The sequence below is a fragment of the Triturus cristatus genome, chromosome 10 (assembly GCF_964204655.1).
Source record: "Triturus cristatus chromosome 10, aTriCri1.1, whole genome shotgun sequence".
NCBI lineage: Eukaryota > Metazoa > Chordata > Amphibia > Caudata > Salamandridae > Triturus > Triturus cristatus.
Genome location: NC_140593.1, coordinates 676,359,030 through 676,379,531, shown reverse-complemented (window position 1 = coordinate 676,379,531; position 20,502 = coordinate 676,359,030). Strand labels below are relative to the sequence as shown.

Here is a 20,502-nt window from a genome sequence, read left to right as displayed (position 1 = left end):
TCTCAAAACCTTAATATGAATTTACTCCATGCACTTTATGTAAAACTACAGGGAGATAGAATTCTATAGTACATTCAGGTTTATATTGGTGTTCTAAGGGGAGATTGTATTATACTCTTAAGCGGCTATATATAATAATTTTTGGAAATACGCACTTTTTTGCACTATGCACTTTAACAGAAAATCCGGGCTGGGATAGATTTGTGAGCACACAGTCACTTTATTCACCATTTGTTATTTACACAAAATGTACGTTGAATATGGACTAATATGATAGTAATGGTACTGCACTGTTATTTGAAGCAATTTTAACGAATTACCTAGGATATTTACATTATATACATTTTTGGTAAACGTCATTGGTCATAAGCAATATGCAGAAAAATCAGTATTTATACAATTATTATGACCTGTAAGTATATTCCAAGTCTGTTGGCTATATCTATTACTTGTTAAGCACTATACTAGATCTCATAGTAAAGCATTGTCATGTGATCAAGGTCGGCAACGGCTGAAACGCATTATGGCAGTTAAACCTCATTAAAAAACTCACGCACTCAACTTGTGGTGTGTGCTAGTTTCAAGAAGGTGAGATTCCTGATTATATATATATATATATATATATATATACATATATACATATATATATATATATATATATATATATATACTACAAACGCCGTGGCAAAACACATGGAACAAGCCCACACGAATAATTGGAAACTCTTGAAATTTTATGGCATTGAAACAATTCCATTGAACAGCAGAGGCGGCAATAGAGAAAAAATCTTGTGCCAAAAAGAATCTCGTTACATCATTAAACTCAGGACATTAACACCTAATGGCCTTAATCAAAGTGAGGAATTATACAGCCACCTCTGAAAGAACAAACCCCCCCCCCCCCCCTTTTTCAAGACTTTTTAAACGTTATGTAACTGGACTGCTATGTTTCAACTCCTTGTTTACCATCAATATATATATATATATATATATATATTTTTTTTTGACATTTTTTCGTTTCTTTCTTGTCTTTCCCGTATTATTGTATTGGTGCCAATCTGCAAATGCATTAATGGCAGATGAGAGAGATCCATACATAAGACCAAGACACCCCACTGGAGGGGATTTAATAAACAGGTGCAGGAATCACAAATATGAAATCTCTAAAAAAATATAAATATAATAATTAGTAGAATAAATAATGAAGGTCTGGCATACAGATGCTGATAAATGCACTAGATTTCTGGACTATTTTTGTAATAATGGAAACAGAACAGGATGAGAAATACTGTTATTGAATTCAATGATGGGCACCAAAAAATGTTTGCAACTTGACACAACTAGTTTAATGATGATTTGTATTTTTTCAAACAGTATTGGCACCTGTGTATACAATTTATTCATGATTTACCGATGATTCGTTTAAATGTGTTTAAATTGAATTTTGAGAACTACAAATCCCATAATGCTCCTCCTATCACATGACAGGAAGTGCCGTAGGCTCTGCAAGAACCATTATATGTTGAGAGTTAAGTGGGGGAACATTATCGTGATCAAGGTCTTGGGTCAAGACCGAAACGCGTTGATTTTGTGGATTTTCTGTGATCACAAATGGGCGAAGAAATGAAATAAAAAGATTGTATATCACAAACCTCTGCGGAGTGCGACCCTGGACTTCTTCTTTTGAAGGCATGATTCCTTTAAGTCAGCATGCTCACGGTCGGTGCGAGTAGTGCGGTAAAGGAATCGAAACCCGCATTTATTATCACCAACAAAGAGGATCACTCGAACTGCAGGAGATTCGTTTTCAAGGCTTAAATAATCCAGTGCTTAACAGCCATTACCCTTGGAAAGCTCACAAACCAATGTTTGTCAGATTGGTCTTGATCACTGTTAGCGGTGAGCTACCTTTCGTGTATTTTTTATACACAATTACCCAATCAGCCTGTTATGATGCATTATGGGAGATGTGGTTTACAATTTCAAGTGATATAATACAAGGTGCAAACAAACAGATGAAAAATGTCCATTGTGAAACCCTATACAGTTTTATTGTTTTTACAGCAATAGCTGTTTATTTTTGAAGCGCATACTCTGGCTCTGTCGATTGAGTGAGTGGGGCTCAGTGCCCTGGGATAACTGAGATCATCTCCATCATTATGGTTTCATCCCAGATTTTCCTGTTCTTTACATGACAGTTTTAGTTCTGTAGCATACGTTCTTTCAATATTGGGCTCAGTGCCCTCGATCCAACTTCGACTGTCTATGTATCTTGATTCTGACGTCATTTCAGATATTTTCAATTATCTTTGAAGGTAACATTTTGTGATTTACATGTACACAACCTATGCCATGACTAAACATATGAAAATACATCGGAATCACAGTTGGCAACAAATGAAATACTGGCAACGATCCCGGCAAGCGTAAGAGGTGGAGACCGAATCAAGAAACTGAGGCGTCTTGAATCAAGAATGATAATCAGATTCCACACTAAACAACCGGCCAGTTTGAATGGGGATGAAGAATTACACGTACACCTGTAAATATGTACATCTAAATCACAAAAAGTGGCCTTCACAGATAATCGAAAAATAATAAGGATCTTTTCTTAGACTCAGGTACCTGGGTCAACCATTTTTCTAAACTGTATTCAGGGACTATAACCGATACAATAAATAACCAACAAGGTCATACAACAATCCCTGCTATAACCTCCCCTTTTTTTAGCTTAGAGGTCACCTTAGCAGCAATCGACGCAGTAAAGTCCGGGAAAACCCCAGGCCCAGACAAAATACCAGGTGACCTGTTGAGGCATGATAGATAAAGCTGATTGGGGGCCATATATCAATCTTCTTTGTAAGGCAGTGGCGGCGGGTGCCCCAGTGCCGGAGTCACGGAAGGGGGCTGAAATTATTCAAAACATTTTAAAAGGTGATCGCCAAGAGCCTGCAAATTACTGGCCTATAAATTTAATCAATACTCTACAAAAGATCTATGCTAAACAGATTTTAACAAAATTAAATGACTGGATTGAGGAGAATCATATTTTATCACAATACCAGGCTGGGTTTAGAGCTAGAACCAGTACAATTGACCAGGTCTTTAGATTCCTCTGTATGAGTTGGAAATATACGATTTTAAAAAAGGGCCACTTGTACATAGCTTTTATAGATCTGAAGGCCGCCTTCAACCTCATCCCCAGAGATTTGCTCTGGAGTTCCCTAACAACCAAGGTGTACCAGAGAAACTTCTTGTGCAAATAATAAGACTGCATGATGATAACTATGAAAAAAAAAGATGGGGTCCGAGGGGAGAGCTTACTGAGGAAATTCCCGTAAGGAGGGGTGAAAGACAGGGCTGTGTACTGGCACCCACCCTATTTTCATTGCATGTAAATGATGCCCCAAAATATCTTTTGGGGTGTACACACGATTCACGGAAGTTAGGTGGGGTGCCAGTACCAGCTCTTTTATTTTCAGATGACACTATTTTAGTATCTCAAACCCCGAAGGGACTACAATGTCTATTAGACTCCTTCGGCGTTTAATGGGATTCTAAGGGTCTAGAAATAAATTCTAGTAAGACAAAATACATGGCAGTTACTCCACATAAATCGTTTGAGAAGAACATAACTGTCCAAAAACAGAATCTAGAATATGTGTCGAACTTTAATTACCTAGGTATTACTCTCGACACTAAAATGACCTGGTACCCACATCTGCAAAAAAGCAAGACCACTTTGGTCCAAAATTCTTTACCAATATTAAAAAAACATACAAACAGTATTACTAAGACAGTGTCCCCTGCACTTAAAGTGTATAAATACACAGCACAATCCGCATCCCTTTATGGTGCGAAATTATGAGGCCCTACTTGCAGGAATACTTTTGCTGGGGAAGAAAATACGTTTTTTATGAAGTTGCTACGTCTCCCTGTGCGCACACCTGTTATTCCTATTGTTATGGATTTGAACATAAAACGCATTGACCACCAGGCTATACTGAGACCATTGTTGTTCTGGGTCCGATTGTGGACCAAACAGAACTAGCAAGTTATAAAGAAGGGCTAGAAGAGATTTTAAGGTTTGACCAAGATACTAGCTTTCAGTGGGTCAAGCATGTGCACTTATGGTTCTGTAAACTTGGGTTGAAGCATTTCTGGGAAGCACCTACACTATTGACATCAGCTTCCCAAAAAACTCTGAAAACTGCTTTTTGGGTGTACATACAAAGCAGTGTTTCCCAAAGCCCAGATATTGGTAGATTAACGTCTCAGTTCCTTTTTACGAAACGATCCCAGGTTTTTGAGCAATATCTGGATGAAGTACAGCCCCAGTTGGCGAAATCTTTGTACATGAAATTTCGCTCTGGTGTTTTGCAAATCAATTGAAACACAGCGAAATGGGGTCAAAGTAAAGGCATAAATAAGGACGATTGTTACATATTATGTCAATCCAATGCACAAGAAAATGATTTACACTTATTGTTATTTTGCCCAGCATATGCCATGACAAGGAAAAAATTTATCAAACCCATCTGTCGGAATTTGGGAACTGGGTCTTGTTTTGAGGCGGTAAGAATACTAAAAACTGACACTTCCCAGAAAATAGTTTTTAGTGTTAGCACATATTTGTTCGCTGTGGGTATTCTAAGAGAAAGAAAAGGTTTAAAATGTTATTGTTCTGAATGTTATGTGTTATCCTAATTTTTAATATGCACCTTCCTGCACCTGCATTTTAGAACTGTCTAGAGATCAGGCAGAACTTATTGGTGTGTATGCTACGTGCTGCTCAAGATTGCTATAAGCACTTTTAAACACTTGCACTTTTATCGCTGTTCAGATTCTATGAGAGAAAGCTCTATCTATTTATATGTACTCTTCTAGTATTTGCATCTTTCGAACCCAACCTGGATTTTATATTCTCTTCAATGTTTTAATTATATTAGACTGTATGCTATGTGCTGTTCAAGGTCGCTTATAAGCACTTATAAAGCACTTTCACTTTTGTCGCTGTTCAGATTCTATGAGAGGAAGCTCTATTCATTTATATGTACCCTTCTAGTACTTGCATCTTCCTAACCCGACCTGGATTTTATATTCTCTTCAATGATTTAATTATATTGGTCGGTAAGCTTTTTTTTTTTCTGTCCTCACACCACCTTTGTATGCAAATTAGTAGCCTGTTTACCAATCCGCACCTCTCCAGGCTATTGCATTACTTCCATAACTCCTGCGCTTGTGTCCTTCCAGTATCCTGGCTGCACAGACCACGCAGGTGTAATCATTGGACAGTAGGGGTTACTCACTTATGTCTTCATCCCAAATCTGGAAGGCCACCCAAATTTTAGAGTATAATCGTGTATTGGGCTCTAAATCAATATCTGTTTTCGCAGTTCTTCTTACTGCTTGCAACCAGTCTATCCCTTGTGGTGGAGAGGATTCCGTCCATTTCTTGCAGATTTCCCACCTGGCAAGAAGGACTAAGTAAAATAACAAAGCTTGTTTGTCCCAAATAATGTCCTTACAAGACGAATCTGTTACCCCGAACATTACTAATAAGAGGTTAACTTCGATGTTTATCTTAAGAATTTCGTTGATTATCCTACCAACCTCAGTCCAGTATTCTTCTAATAAGGGGAATTCAATAAACATATGCTTATCATCAGCACTAAGCAATCCACACCTGCGACATTTGGGAGGAATATCAGTCACAAACTATTGGTCGGTAGGCTTAGCATTTTTATTATATTTTATTTGATATACTGATTGCCAGTTTTCTTTTTTTTTTCCAAATGTAATTATTCTAGTAACTGCATTTGTCTAAGGTAGCACCAATGGGATGTTTTTGTATTTGTAACTGTGTTTTACTAATCAACATGTATGAATTGTTATTATGCATCTTTTATGGGGTTTTTTAAACCGAAATAAAGATTAATGAAATTAAATGAAAATAAAGCCAGAAAATAGAATGCCAGAAAATGTGAGGTACAAATCACAAGCCAATGGTAAACAATTGTTGGAATGCATTCCTGAGGAAGCTTTCAGAATGTCCCCAAGAGGTCTTTAGCAAACTAGACAGATGTGCTGTTTGATAAACTTTAACCTAAAAATGTAATAGAGAGGTGGGAAAACAGCTAATGACCATCACTTCAAAATACTGGCCCATGGAGATCAGGGTCCAAAAGCACAACCAAATCATTCAACTCAGTGCAAAAAGAGGTGATGGATAGAGTAGGGGAGGGAACGCAATGCAGACCAAAGGTCTTCAAACTTAATGTTGGCCATGCGTAAATGAGAGAAGCTTAATTTTCCCAACACAGTAAAAAAGCCATCAGAGTACTACCTACTAACAAAAATTACTATATACTAGTTGGTTTGAGGAAGAAAAAAGAAGTAAAATTCAATTACATTGGGGAAAACATGGACATAAATCCTTAAACTGTTAGAACAAATCAATCCTACCTGCCCTTGATAGATGTCCACGCTACCCGCAGAGGAATTATTCACTGACATGACTGCCAGAAGTGGATGAAGACTGTGCCATGAGATTTGTGATGGAGCCCCAGCGGTATCCGGAGCTTCTATTCTGTGGTCAAAGTAAACAGCCATTTTGAGGCACACTTACAGTTAGCATCCAGATCTGTAGAAAAGAAAGTAGGAACAAAATTAATCTTATGTCACTCATAGCTTCCAACAACACTTCAATGAGCTGGCATTCATAATACCAAATTGCTCTTTAACACAGTGTTACTCTGTGGGGATTTTGCCAGCAATGTTCCTGATTCTTATGTACTTTTTTCTGCTAATCAGCACTTTTTTCTATCTGAGTATCCAACCCATACACACCAGATAAAGGAACATTAAAGTCACTAATATGTTAAGATTTTGGCAGGACTTCTTATTATTTCCTTAATATGCATTTATTATGAGCCTTTATTTAAGGATCCAACATTGGAAATGGACTTATTTTACAGATTTGTAGTGCTGAAAAGTAGCAAAAACAGCTTTTAGGCACACTGTAAACTAGACAAAATACACAACAGTGTTGTGAAATGGAGCAACAGAAATGAGGAAAAATTAAGTATCAAAGGTTTGTTTTAAATGTAAGAAAGGGGCTATTTAAGGTTTCTCTTGAAAACAAAATTATGTTTAAGGCTTCTTAACAGCAGAAGGAGTGGGTTTCATTGCAAGGACCCCAAATGACTAAATCTCTTTTGCATTGATTATTTTTGCTACCGGTCTTTAGAGCAGAGAGAACACTCCAGCTGTGAATGTGTACTTTTAAGTATATGGGCCCAGGGAAAATCTACTCCCAGCAGTTAACCAACAGAGGCTCCTCTGCTTGCCTCAAACTAAGCCTTCACACGTATTGACAGATTTTTCACTCAGAGGCTTATTAAGAGTGTTTTGCTCATTTTACCACCTTTCTCAAAGCTAGTACAAGAACATCCTCTGAAGAGTTTTCACCCAGGCTTTCAAATCAAGAGGCACAAAACAAGGGAAGCTCCAGTTGGGTCATAGGAAAAGAAAAGCGGCCTCTGCATCTCACAGCAGTTAAGCACCAATCATTAAAACCCCAGGTACATACTATCCATGTTACCATGCACCACCTCCACCATCTCACTTAAAAGAAACGGTTGTACGATGGTACAACGCAGGTAAATACATCTTATGCCTTTGCCACGCATTTTTTAGCACACATGTTTTTACTGCGAATATGCATTTACAACGCATGCCAATACCACGCATTGTTTTTAGTTTAAAAACAATGTATTTGTGGGGGAGACCCCTCACACCCCTCCCAACTTACCTTAACTGCGTGGTATTGGCAAGCATTGTAAATGCAAAGTTGCGGTAAAAACATGCATGCTAAAAATGCGTGGTAAAGGTACGAGGTAAAAACCTTGTTGTAAAGGCTGTTTCCGAAAAGCAACTACTCACTTTGAAAATACAGTCTAAGCAACGTCACCAGGATTCTATTTACCACATCAAACAAATTGAACATATATGTCATTTCATGCTGATAAATGCTCAGGCAACAGAAATGAAGTAGCAGGCATCTCAAACCTCATCCCTGAACAAAACTTCAATGCTCATTTTATTACAGACTTAGTAGTTCTAAAACCAAGCTCACAATCTCAATGACTTGGTTCCACAATATTAAACACCCTGTATATGGGGTGAATGAACAAAGCAGGATGAGCATTGTAGTTGCTGTCATTTCCAGCACATCCCTCTGACCCAAACACTGACATTGATGCACGCCAGTGAACATCCAAACCTCTCCCAATCTTCACTCCTTAATAGTCAAGTTCTGCACAACACAATAAAGCTAGGAGATTACCATCGGCAAACATGAAGTATGTCAAACTAGTAGCATTCTCAGGGAATAGCATAGCTCCTTTACATAAGGAAACCTGCATAAACGGACCATTGCATCCATGGTCAATACATTTCTAACAAAATCTACTTATGGCAAACCACTGGGTTTACCCCAGGGTCTGACCTGCTTTGCAGCAACGGCGAAAGCCAACAGTTGGGGGAGTAGGAGCTGGCCATGGACCAGATGTAGTTGCCCATGGAAGCAGACATTCAAAGGGCATGGCGCTGACACAAGTAGATTATTATATTTTTGTTTTACAAAGAACAGGCATACTTACTCATTATCACTGGGGGATCAAGGTGATACCAGGGAGCGGGCTGAGGGGGAGGAAACAAAGCCAAAAAGTGACAGCTGAGGTGGAGGCTAACAATAACAGAAATGTATGAGCCTGTCTATTTTGTGCATCAGTTGCAATGCAGCCCATGGGAGAAGGAAATTGGTCTCATATGAAAGAGGGAAAGAGCTGGGCTAAGATTAACCAAGTTGAGAACTACTAAATTGGTGACATGCTGATGTCTTGACCAAAGTCATGGAAGCATAGTAAGTCTCCTATCACCACAGTGTCTCCTTGTTGCCTTGAAATGTCATTTACTACTACTTATGAAAGTGGAAGCTGTTCTGGAAAAACTTCTAGTAGAGCAGGGCGATGCCTCATTACATAACCTAGAAAGAACAAGGGTCTCTGGGATCTAAAAAAGGTATTGAGCGAGCCTAGAGGAATTCTAATTTCTAATTTAAAACACTTGTAGAGCGCAGCATACACCTAGCGGTTTCTTGGCGCTGAGGGTTCATTGGCTGAGGGAAAGGAAGACCGGGGCGATAGTTTTTAAGCGGGGAAAGCCTGGCTGAATAGGAAGGTTTTTAAGTCTCTGCGGAAAGGAAGGTATTGGGTTGCGGAGCGGAGATTGTCAGGGAGGGAGTTCCAGAAGGAAGGGGCCAGAGTGGAAAAGTTGGACCCGCCCCACTTTTTGCGCGAAAAGCGGGGGATCTGGAGAAGGGACTTGGAGGAGGACCGGAGATTTCTAGCGGGGACGTAGGGTTTGATGAGTGAGGTGATGAAAGCAGGGGCAGTGCCCTGACGGGCCTGAAAGACCATGCACCCGATTTTGAAAAGGGAACGTTGTTTCACAGGGAGCCAATGGAGTTTTTTCAGGAGGGGAGTGGTGTGGTGATAACGTGGAAGGCCAAATATCAGTCTGGCCGCCTGGTTCTGAATGACTTGGAGTCTACGCAGGCTGTAGGCTGGGATTCCATGGAAAAGGGCGTTGGCGTAGTCCAGACGCGAAATCACCAGGGCGGCCATAATGGTCTTCAGAGCCTGGGGGGAGAAAAAACGGGATACAGAGCGAATGGTTCGAAGAGTGAGGGAACAGGAAGAAACCACGGAGCTGATGTGTGAGTGAAGGGTGAGCTGATTGTTCATTTTGACACCCAGTGTTTTGACAGTGGGGGAGGGGGATGGTGCGGGACCGAGGGAAGAGGGCCAGAAGGAAGAGTTCCAGGGGCTGGATGAACCACCAGTAAGAACCAACTCGGTTTTGTCAGGGTTCAGTTTAAGATGGTTGTGGTTCATCCAGTCCCTGATGAATGTCATAGTAGACTGGAAGTTAGTGACCGAGAGAGAAGAGGAGGACAGATCAAAGATGAGCTGGAGGTCATCCGCATAGTTGAAAACGGTGACCTCCAGCTGCTGAAGAGCAAAGATAAGAGGAAAGATGTAGAGGTTAAAGAGAAGAGGGGAGAGAGAGGAACCCTGGGGAACCCCGCAGGTGACAGGAAGGGGAGTGGAGGTGAAGTTGCCTAGACGGACCGCCTGGGTGCGGTCCCTCAGAAAGGAGGAGAGCCAGACCAGGGCTGATCCTCCGATACCAGCCGCCCTGACACGGTTAAGTAGGATGGTGTGGTCCACCGTGTCAAAGGCGGCGGAGAGATCGAGGAGGACCAGTGCCTGGTAGTTGTTATCGTCCATGCCCTTTCTGAGGATAGCAGGGTAACACTAAGCAGGCCAATCTGTTCTTTTGCTGTCAGGGCATCAACCTGTCAAACACTTGTTCTCTCAACACCACATGCGCAGGGTTGCCAGTATAACTAGGGTCTGACCAGGGCTTATCTGCCTTTAGAGAGCCTTCAAGACCCCGATAGGGATTTGAGGCATACACCCCTGCTCCAAATGATGGCTTAATTCGGCCTAGCAGAAGTATGTGGAATCTGGGCCTTTTAAAGCTTGTGTAGTTTCTGGGCAGATTGTCAGCCTTGGTTGCTCTTCCACATCCCTCCTTCTTTATGGGTGTATTGTTTTGGCAGTAGACCGCATACCTGCCTTTAAAAACACACATACAATAAAATGGTGCCTGGCTACTGCTAATGTCTCCAAGTTCCATTCTTGCCCTTTTTGGTATCCTTTCACTCATTTGACATCCTCTCTGCCTCTCGCATTTTGCTATATAGAATACTGGGAGTTCTCTGATTACCCACCCTCCTGGTGTACGGGCAAACAACATCCTGCTGCCCTTGTGGCTAATCTTGTTAGTCTGTTTTATAATTATAATTTGCACATCGATCTCTTGCATACCCTCGCCCAGCACAACGCTCCCTGTAACACGCTTACCACACCTTAGTGGTCATTACGCACGACAAGAAAACACTTATCATATAGGCTCAAAACAAAAACATCATTCGGATTGACTGTGCCTTTTCTTTTTCCCTTTTCTTTTCTCCCTTTTCTTTAAATGTAATTGTTGTTATTATCTTATATCCTTAATAAAAAGAGTTGAACAGAAAAAAAAAATACATAATTCCAACCACACACCCTACATGGTTTAGGTTACTATCCGTGTAGGTAAGCCCTTTCTGCATCCTACATAGTGGAAGTGATATATTAATGCTACAATACAATAGAATACAGTGAAATACAATACAACAACAGGGAGCACCGTTTGATCAAGCATTCTGTTCCTTGTAGGACAAGCTCCGTAAGTCAAGGAAGATTTGAGGCGAACTGTGTAAGTAAAAAGAGGGCATACAAAAACTTATTCTCCAATCATGATGACATCCCAACCTACCCATGTCCACATTTCTAAGCCCCATATAGGGCATTAGAGAACAACTCAACACCATACACATTTAAAATACACATTTAAAAGTGCTGTAATCACTCAGCCATCAAATCCCTTACTAAATTATTTGAAACTGCCAATAGATTTGTGTGGGGCGTGGATACATTACTACATCCTCTACCACTACATCGCCTTTCAGCATACCTTCCCCACAACATCCCCAGACATTAGAACATCTTGGAGGGAGAGTTGGGGGATGGGGCGGTGAGACACTTTCTGAATCCCTACTTTAAAAAAAAGTTGCCATGACCTTATTTTTAGCACTTAATTTAGGTTTTGTAGTTTGGATAAATAAAGCAAAAAACCTATATAACCAGAACAAATACAAACAATGTAAATAAGGCATAGTCATTTGTGGAGTGTTAGGTAATTCCGAAAGAAAAGAAGAGTAACAAAGGCTCTTTGCTTTACAGAGAAGAGGTCATCAGCTTTTTCTTCATTGTTAGAAGTAAAAAGGTCACACAGAGCATCCCAGAAGAAGGGAATAAAGCAAACAATACCCCTTGTATTGGTACTTGGCTGGAGAGAGATATGGTGCACAACATCAAACTATTTCAGAACCCTCAAGATGAGTCCCTTTTTGTGTAGATGTTTTCAGATGAGCCTGACATTCTATGTAATTGCCCTTTCCTCAACAGGTTAGGGATATGCCTTGCCGACCTCCTGTCCCCCTTCACATTTTTAACATGCATTTTGCAAGCTTCGCATGTTTTTTTCAAAAACAAATCAATTGAATAGATGTGCCACACTTTAGTTCACCATATTTTCATTGTGAGTGGCGTGTTTTGTTTACAGCATTGAGCTAGAGTAAGCATACTCGCCAACAGAAAATGTGCAATCAGTTTTTCCATGTGGGACTACATAAGATACATTCTATCTTCTCTGGGTGGCCTAGCAAGATCATAATGGGGTCTGATTGTAGATCTATATCCATGATGTCATCGATAAGGAGAGCAAGGGTCAACAAGAATCTGGATCTAGGGCCAGAACCACCAGATGTGCACCATAGTGCTTTTCATTTGACAATCTTTCGAACAGCTACTGAAGCCCCCAAACATTGGCCTGAGCCTGGCTGGGGTACAACTGGGTTAAAACCTCATAGGCGTTATTCCTTATACCTGGTTGAAATTGAGATTTTAGCACCTCTTAACCAGATGACCTCTCAGGCTTCCCTGTCCAGGTTCCTTTCAAGCTCCTCTTCCCATTTCGCTATGTAGCCATGAAATCTGCTTCCGGGTTAAGGCTTGTGCTGAAATAAATTCCAATGAGGTGAGATCTTAGCCCCCCTGAACAAATCTCTTGACCATAACAGCCCAGTGCAGTGCCTGTATTAGATTAAACCGAGATATCTGGTGAGACTGGTACACCTCTTCACACCTCTTACTAGTTTTAAGGTCACCTACTCACAGAAATCATGCTACCTTAATTGGCCTTGGCTCCTACTTATATAGATTGTGCTGAGCTGGTGGAAAGTCAGGGTTATATGACGGGAAATAGGGGTAATGAAGTTACACTATAGTTAAATAACACGTTGATAGTGTGTGGGAGTGTATCTTTGTTTGTCCTATGCCACATGGGAAGCCATAGAAGGTACAGCAGATGGATAGGAGAGAAATTCTGCATTGTTACCCAGAGTTTGGTCTGTTGTGTCCCAAGGTTGCTCAATTATGATTTTACCTTAAATTTTAAAAGAAGACAAGAGGTGTTTGGCAAAATAGGAACAAGTTGGTTTAATTAAACGCAGCAGCCCGGAGAATATTGACAGAGGCACATCTGAAGATAGTCTCAGAGTACAGACGTTTTGGCTACACATATATACATTTTGTGGGTTCAATAAAAAACTGACATTCTTTGAAAAACATCATAGTCAAAAATAACAAGAATAAACATCTGATAAGGGGGACACAGGTGGCTCTTGACCTCGGAGAGAGCTAGTGTGGGTCAGTGTGCGTTTGTCCAGATGTCCGGTGTGGTGAGCGCATGATCACCTCATGAGGTGAGCATGTCGTGTCCTGATTGGCTGAGTGTTCCTAGCTACATGTGGCATCTAAACTTTGTGGTATTTTGGGAATGGGTGCCTTTGGCCAAACGTGTTTTACTGGGGCCAACTTTCTTGGTCAGGTTTGTGGTGTGACTACATATCTGTGGGATAAATCAGGGTTTTTCATGGATGCGCGGCTGTCTTTGGGCAAAGTTTAACCCCACCTGTGACCTGTCAATCGGTATGCTTGGGTTTGGGTCGCAGGGCCTGTCTGACCACATATCTCTGACTTGGAATTGATGGAAAGGTCATCTCGGATGAATCTGACAGTAATGATACGAGTTTGTGTCAGGAATCGCAAGCAGTAGCACCTCCCTTATCGCACTAACCATGTCCGGAAAGAACTTAATCTCCCATGATGCCTAGCAGGATCTGAGGCTCATGGTATACAGGAAGCAACTGCACGCCAGCCGGCGTGCATAAGTCGTTTGAGGAGTCATTCGTCAGATGCACTTTGGCAGGTCGGATCTTTACTTGCCCTGAGTGCAGATCTTCGTGGATGTGTTCCTCGGTCTCCCTCTGCCAAGGGGAGATAGCAAATCAATCCGAGGTTGGCAGATAACTTCCTGCAGGCTGAGATTGATTAATTATTATTTTGATATTTTCCCTCCACGGTGAGACGTGCTGTCTTGACCACTTTGTGAACCGGAGTCTCCAAGTTTTGGGAGACCAGTTCATTTTTTGTTTCAGTTCGAGGTACGACAAGCAGTCTCTACTTCTCCTTATTATTCTTTCACCTCTCCTGGAGCAACGGAGCAGCATGACTTCCGGGTAGGTAGTCTTCAGGTATTCAAGTCATCTCTAAGGAACTAATTCTTTTGGATTATTTTGATGTAGTTATTTCTGGGTCTCATCTGGCATATGTTCATGAAAGAAGGTGGAGTGTATTGGACTGAGAACTCTGGCTTGCTCAATCAGGATATGGAATACAACTCTTGAGTAGGTAATTACTAACAGGAAAATTATTACCATAAAGAACCTTTTTTTACTTTTGTTGTTGAATTGTGGACTTTGTTGGCAACTGTGCATTTCTACCAGAAGAGAACTATATATGATAAGAGCGACCTAGTCAGGTGCAAGGCTCTTGAAGGAGAAGTATTAACCAGTATTTTCCATTCATCCTAGCCTTTTTCTTTTCTATTTATGTGGTATGTATGATTGTGGTTTAACTCCTAACTGAATGTTACCTTACATTTGGGTGATGAGGATGTGAGTTGATTCTGTTCTTCTTTTTCCTGGAGCATGCAGGGAAATAGATACTTCACATCTTCATTCAGATTTTGATGTCTGGTTGTGTTGGCGATTACTTTTTATCAAGGTAATACTCGGCTCTTAGTGAGAAATTAATGAGTGTTGAAAATAACCTGCGTTTACTGATCATTTGAATTTTTTATAGGTTAATTTTCCCTGCTGTTCCTTTCCTAATACCCTTTCCCTCACTTCATCGCCCTAATACTCAGTGTAGTAACTATTTTCACAGTTGGGGATGTCAAGAGGTGGATTACTTTGTGCATCGCTCCAATCCTGAGGAGTTCCTTTTCTCATGGACATGAGAACCTGACAGTTTGTTGAGTGTGTGTACGTGTAACATGGTGGTCATTGATATCATATTTGCCAATATTCTCATTATTATACGTACACCAACATTGCATTTACTGAAATTGATGTCATTATGTAGACATAAGTAACGGCGTACATCGACATTGGAATTACTGGTATTGACATCACTGTAACTGCATAGGTTACAGCGTACATTGGCATTGCATTTACTGGTTTTGACATCATTGTGAGTGCATAGATTACAGTGTACATCGATATTGCATTTATTGGTACTGCCGCTGATATGCGTGCATACATCAGGGTGTACATTGCCATCGTATTTATCAATCTCAACATTATCCATTTGAGTGCTGGGTGTAATTGCGAGGACAAGACATACTATGAGATGGCTGGGAATCCAAGGCCTCTTTCAAACTGAATCCTGGACAGGGTAGTATTGGAGCCCCAAGGGCAGCCGCGGCCCGTGCAGGTAAGAGCAGCAGGGCGGTAGGGCTGGGTAGGGGTGACTTCCACAGAGGACCATGAGGGAAAATTAAATAAATAAATAATTTTCCCTCATCGTCATCTGTCGAAATCCCGCCCCACCGCTCTTGCCTGCACCGGCCGCAGCTGCCCGCAGGCTTACCTGCTTATACAAAGAGTAGCAAGCAAGACTATATTTCGGTCAATATGTGTTTGGGAACTTTAAAAGAAGAGTTTGAGTTATATAGAGTACGCAATGATGAAAATCCATTTTAATATTCATTTGGCTGATCCAGGATAAATCTAGCCCTTACTAGCATAGAGGGTGCTATAATCAGCTGCTGTTTTTGGACTTCCAAGTTATGCAAGGAGTAGATGATGCCATTATTCAGCAAGTGGCATCTTGCACCTTGGCAAGGATCTGCTACACCGACCGCTGAAACCTTTGTGCAATTAACTCTGAACCCCGATATCTTTGAGAAGGGCTCCGATTCTTATCTTAATACTGGGATTGAGGTTGCTGGATTTGTTTATAAAAACATAGGATGTCATCTGCAAAGAGGACAATTTTGTACATTTTACCTTTACCCATCTTGCCCATTATTGCTTGGTTATCCCTCATCTTTTGAAAGAGAGGTTCCATTCTAAGTACAAAAATGAGGAAGAAGGGGAACACCTCTCTTTACTCATGACAGCCAGATGGGTTGCATTGCTTCCCCATTCATTTTAATGCGGGCTGATGAGGTTGCATAATTAGATGCAATAAGTGAGGTTATCGTCCGGCAGATAGGGGTTTTAGAAAGAACTTTGAATATGAACTGCAAATCGACCTTCTTGGAGGCCTTCTCTGCATCAAGTAAGAGAAGGGCTACCTGCATTTTGCTTTTGATAGCTAGTTTAATTAAACTGACTGCCAGAAAGAATAAGGGATACCAGTGATGGCCAGGTTAGGTTCAGAGTTGTAACAAGAATCTTTGTGAAGATTTTTGCATCGCTCTTCAGGAGTGTTATTTGCTTGATAGGTGCCACATTTCAAAGGGTCCTTTCCAGGTTTTAAAAGGAACATGATTACTAGCCCTCTTATAGTGTTCATAATCTTTTGAATGTCCCCAATGATCAGCCTTAGCCAGAGGTTCAGGCAGAAAATCTCAGAATGCTTTGTAAAAGGACACAGGAAAGCCAGAGGGCCCTGGTGCCTTATTTGTTGCCATCCCTTGAATGGCCACTAACTTCTAGGGGGGAGATAGAAGCTTCGAATTATTGTATAATATCTAGGGGTATATCTGGTGATCTATAATACATGAAACAGGCATCTTGTGTGTACGGATCTATGGCTTGGCGCTGATACTGCTCTATGTAGAAAGTAGAGAACAGTCTCAATTTATTTTAGGTGTGACATGCAATTGACCTATCTTCAACCTGGAGATTTTGTATATAATTAAGTCTGTATGGCCTTCAAATTGAAGGCTATGATTCGCTTTTCATAGTACGTCTGTCAGTATTAGAGCATTTTCTTGGCTCTCGCTCCTATTAAAAGTTGTTCTAGTTTACTACATGCTTTGCTTGCGCACGAAACGTACTATGCAGGTAATATGTTTTATGTTAATGCTCCAGGGTCAAGATTTGCGTTTGTAGCTCTTATTGTTTTTCCCTAAACAGCCTACGGAACCTAGATGTGTGCAAGATTAACGTTTGTCGCATTCCAAATTGTGCTGTGAATTTGTTCACCTGTGTCATACTTGAGGAAGCAATGGTAGAACAAAATAGCTGAATACGTTTAAGTGAGACGTCCCTAAAGGCTACTTTGTTGAAGCTCCAGGCCCTGACCACCGGGGGCTTTGGCACCAGAAGCCTGAGATTCTATGGCAGGACCAGAGGGGAGGATTATGCTCTTCTTCAGTTTCATTTAAACAGTAGCGTATATTTTTTTTAATAAAAAATAATTATTGTGTTTTATTCATTTTCAAACATACAAAAAAATACGTATCTCTAAGTGTCAACAATCCACAGCATTGTTACCCCAAGACATTCAGAGTTCATATTGTACACTAACATACAGTTATGCAGGACGGTATTACAATTTGTTTTTCATTTGAGTTTTGACTTTACGACTACATCTGGTGCGGCATCAGCAGCTGTTGACAACAGATATGACGTGAGAGGAGCCCAAATGTCTTTGGGTCTTGATAGCATTGGCAATTCTTCGGCATAATGCAACAGTTGGTCTCTACAGTATGTAACGATCTCCAACTAATTTTGTAATTAGGGCGCATTTTTACTATCCCAATTTTGTGCCACCCTTCTCTTTGCTAACAACAATGCAATCAAAACTAGCCTTCTGTTTTGCAGTTTTAAATGATTCACAAGACCCAGCAAGCACACCTACGGAGAGCATCTCACGGTTTCCAAAACCATATCTGACAGGGCCTTAGTGACCGATGTCCAGTATTTATGCACTTTTTCGCACATTTAAGCCAAGTGGATAAAGTCTGCCCCTTGCATGTGGCACCTTTTACAATTAGCTGCCTCTCTCAGACATATTATTTTTTTTACTGTTTAGAGGTATAGTACAGTTGTTGTAAATACTTGAAGTGGATTATACGCAGATTACAGTTGGCAGTCAGTAGTCCTGTGACAGAGCAGCTATAATCCCATTCTTCGTCTGAAAGTGTGTTACCTAGGATCGCTTCCCACCGTTCCCTGGCCGTGCTGCATTTAGGTGCAGTCTCCGCTTGCATAGCAGTGCATAGCCTAGTGACCAACTTCACCCGTAAGGGACCCGCTAGCAGTGTCTGCAGTGGTCGCAATGCTATTGGTTCTGCAGGCTGTCCGTTACTAAAGGCTTTAAGTGCTTCCCTTAGCCTATAATACGTGAATACTGACATAGGTGATCAGGGATGACAATCCTGTATGGCTGCTAGTGTAATAAAGTTGCCTTTCGGGTATGCGTCTCCCATTGTAACTATACCCATGTCTTCTAGTACTTCCATCGCTCGTTTGTCCTGCGACACTGAAATGTTGGGATGATGTGCCAATGGCAGTGCTGATGCATATATTGGGGATCTGCCCGCTCGTCCCACCAATATTCATCATGCCTGCGCTGTGCAGTCAGTAGTGCTCATTTCCCTAGGGGTATAAGTTGCTTGTGTCTTTAACAACAGCGCCATTAGCTGTTCTGGAAACAAGTAATTGGCCTCCACCGCTACATGCTGCAAAAATGGCGGGGAGAAAATCCAATAATGTGCAAACTGTGCCTGTGCACACAGGTAATACAAATGCAAGTCAGGTGCTCCAAAGCCACTCTGTGAATACGGTCTTGTGAGAGTCCCCCAACTGCATCTGGATTGTTTTCCCGCACAGATCATTCATATTAGCGCTGAACGCAGTCTAGTAAAGAATGACCCAGACAGTCTAATGGGAAAGGTTGCGAAAAGGTATAAAAATCTTGGGAGAATAGTCATTTTCATCACTGCGATTCGATCTGCCAATGATAGTGGTAACTTAATCCATCTATCCACCTGCTCTTCTGTTAGAGCCATCGCTTTCCTAAAGTTTTCCCTCAACACTGTCTCTGGGTCATTGTGTATCCGTACCCCCATATATTTAACTGGATCCACTGTCCATTCCAACGGATATTCCAGTGTAAATTGCTTCTTGCCAGGGGTTAGCGGAAAGACGGATGATTTGCCACAGTTTATTCTGAGCCCCGAGAAGCGCTCGTATTTAATGTATTCCCTGATTAACGCATGCAGTTCCTCCTACGGGTTGCGGATGTATAGTACCGTGTCGTCTGCGTACATGGATATTATGAGCGGGCGTTGCCTGAATTGCAATGAGGCACGAGCGTGCTTTTGCCTCACTATACATACCAGCGGTTCCGTTACAATAGCAACAAGCATTGGCATAGCCAATAGGTCTCGCTTTTGGGACCTTATAAGTATTTAGTTATGCAGCACAATATCCTGGGTGCAACAACATAAACTGTTGCATGGCTAAACACTTATAAGATCCCAAAGGCGAGACCTATTAGCTATGCCAATGCTTGTTTTATTAGGGTTTATGCTGCTAAACTACTCTTTTTGAAACCAAGGCAGGGTGCCTGGTGAGTGTTCAGAAGAAGATTTCTTTCTGCATGCAACCCCTTCGCATTTTTTATCATGGAAAGGCTGGGTGCTGTGTCGACTCAATGTTGTTTTTAGGTTGATAGGTTAAAGTCAGAAATAAATAAAGCACAAGTAGCCTCACCAGGACAAAGTGAAGGGTATGGATATATCACCATTGCGTGTATGGTTGGGGAAAGAAGTAATCGCATGCATGGGTAATCATGCTATTCCATTAAAAATAAATATGTAGAAAAGACAAAGAAATGTGCACCATGGTCAATAAGATATAGGCCCACTATTACGACACCAAGGCAAAAGAAAAATAAAGAAAGACGAAGACCCAAGTGCAATAAAGTTACTTGTAATGAGGACACCAATAGTCTTAAGAGAAGACAAAGATCTATAAACACACCTACTAGATGGAAACAGAGATTAAGTCGTGGTGATGATTCTTATGGCGGAGATGAGTCCGGGACTAGAGAGTAGTCCCTACTCAAGTGTGGATTCTAAGGATAAAGGGCATAACATAAGGCTGATGAGAAAGAGCCTACCATAAGGTACAGACGGCTCAAATATGGCCATATGTCTGGAGAAGATAGAGAATTATAAATAGGCCACATCGTAGGATACACACAGCCCTAGAGTTAATAAATAAGTGTGAATGGTTTAAAATAAGCTGATGTGAGTGATGAGAGATACCAGTGGAACACCTAAGCATGTATTTAATAAAAGAACGCTTACCTTTAAGGTGAAGCAAGATAGAGTACACTATGGAAAGGTACATAAAATGCCAAGTAGCACCGGATTAGGGGTCTGTAATAATAAAGAATGAAA

General features: G+C 41.1%; 1 protein-coding gene and 1 long non-coding RNA gene across 3 annotated transcripts in view; one reads left to right on the top strand and one right to left on the bottom strand.

Moving 5' to 3' along the window:
• The window catches only part of IFT140 (intraflagellar transport 140), a 1,808,590-nt gene that overhangs the window by 1,500,896 nt on the left and 287,192 nt on the right, over nt 1–20,502 (bottom strand). For both annotated transcript variants that reach the window (XM_085628169.1, XM_085628168.1), the window contains exon 2: nt 6,466–6,643. In XM_085628169.1, the coding sequence (XP_085484295.1) occupies nt 6,466–6,612 (147 nt within the window). In that variant the 5' untranslated portion in view covers nt 6,613–6,643. The remainder of the gene's footprint in view (nt 1–6,465; nt 6,644–20,502) is intronic.
• LOC146789893 (uncharacterized) overlaps nt 1–20,502 on the top strand; it is a 454,764-nt gene that overhangs the window by 180,173 nt on the left and 254,089 nt on the right. The window lies entirely within an intron of this gene.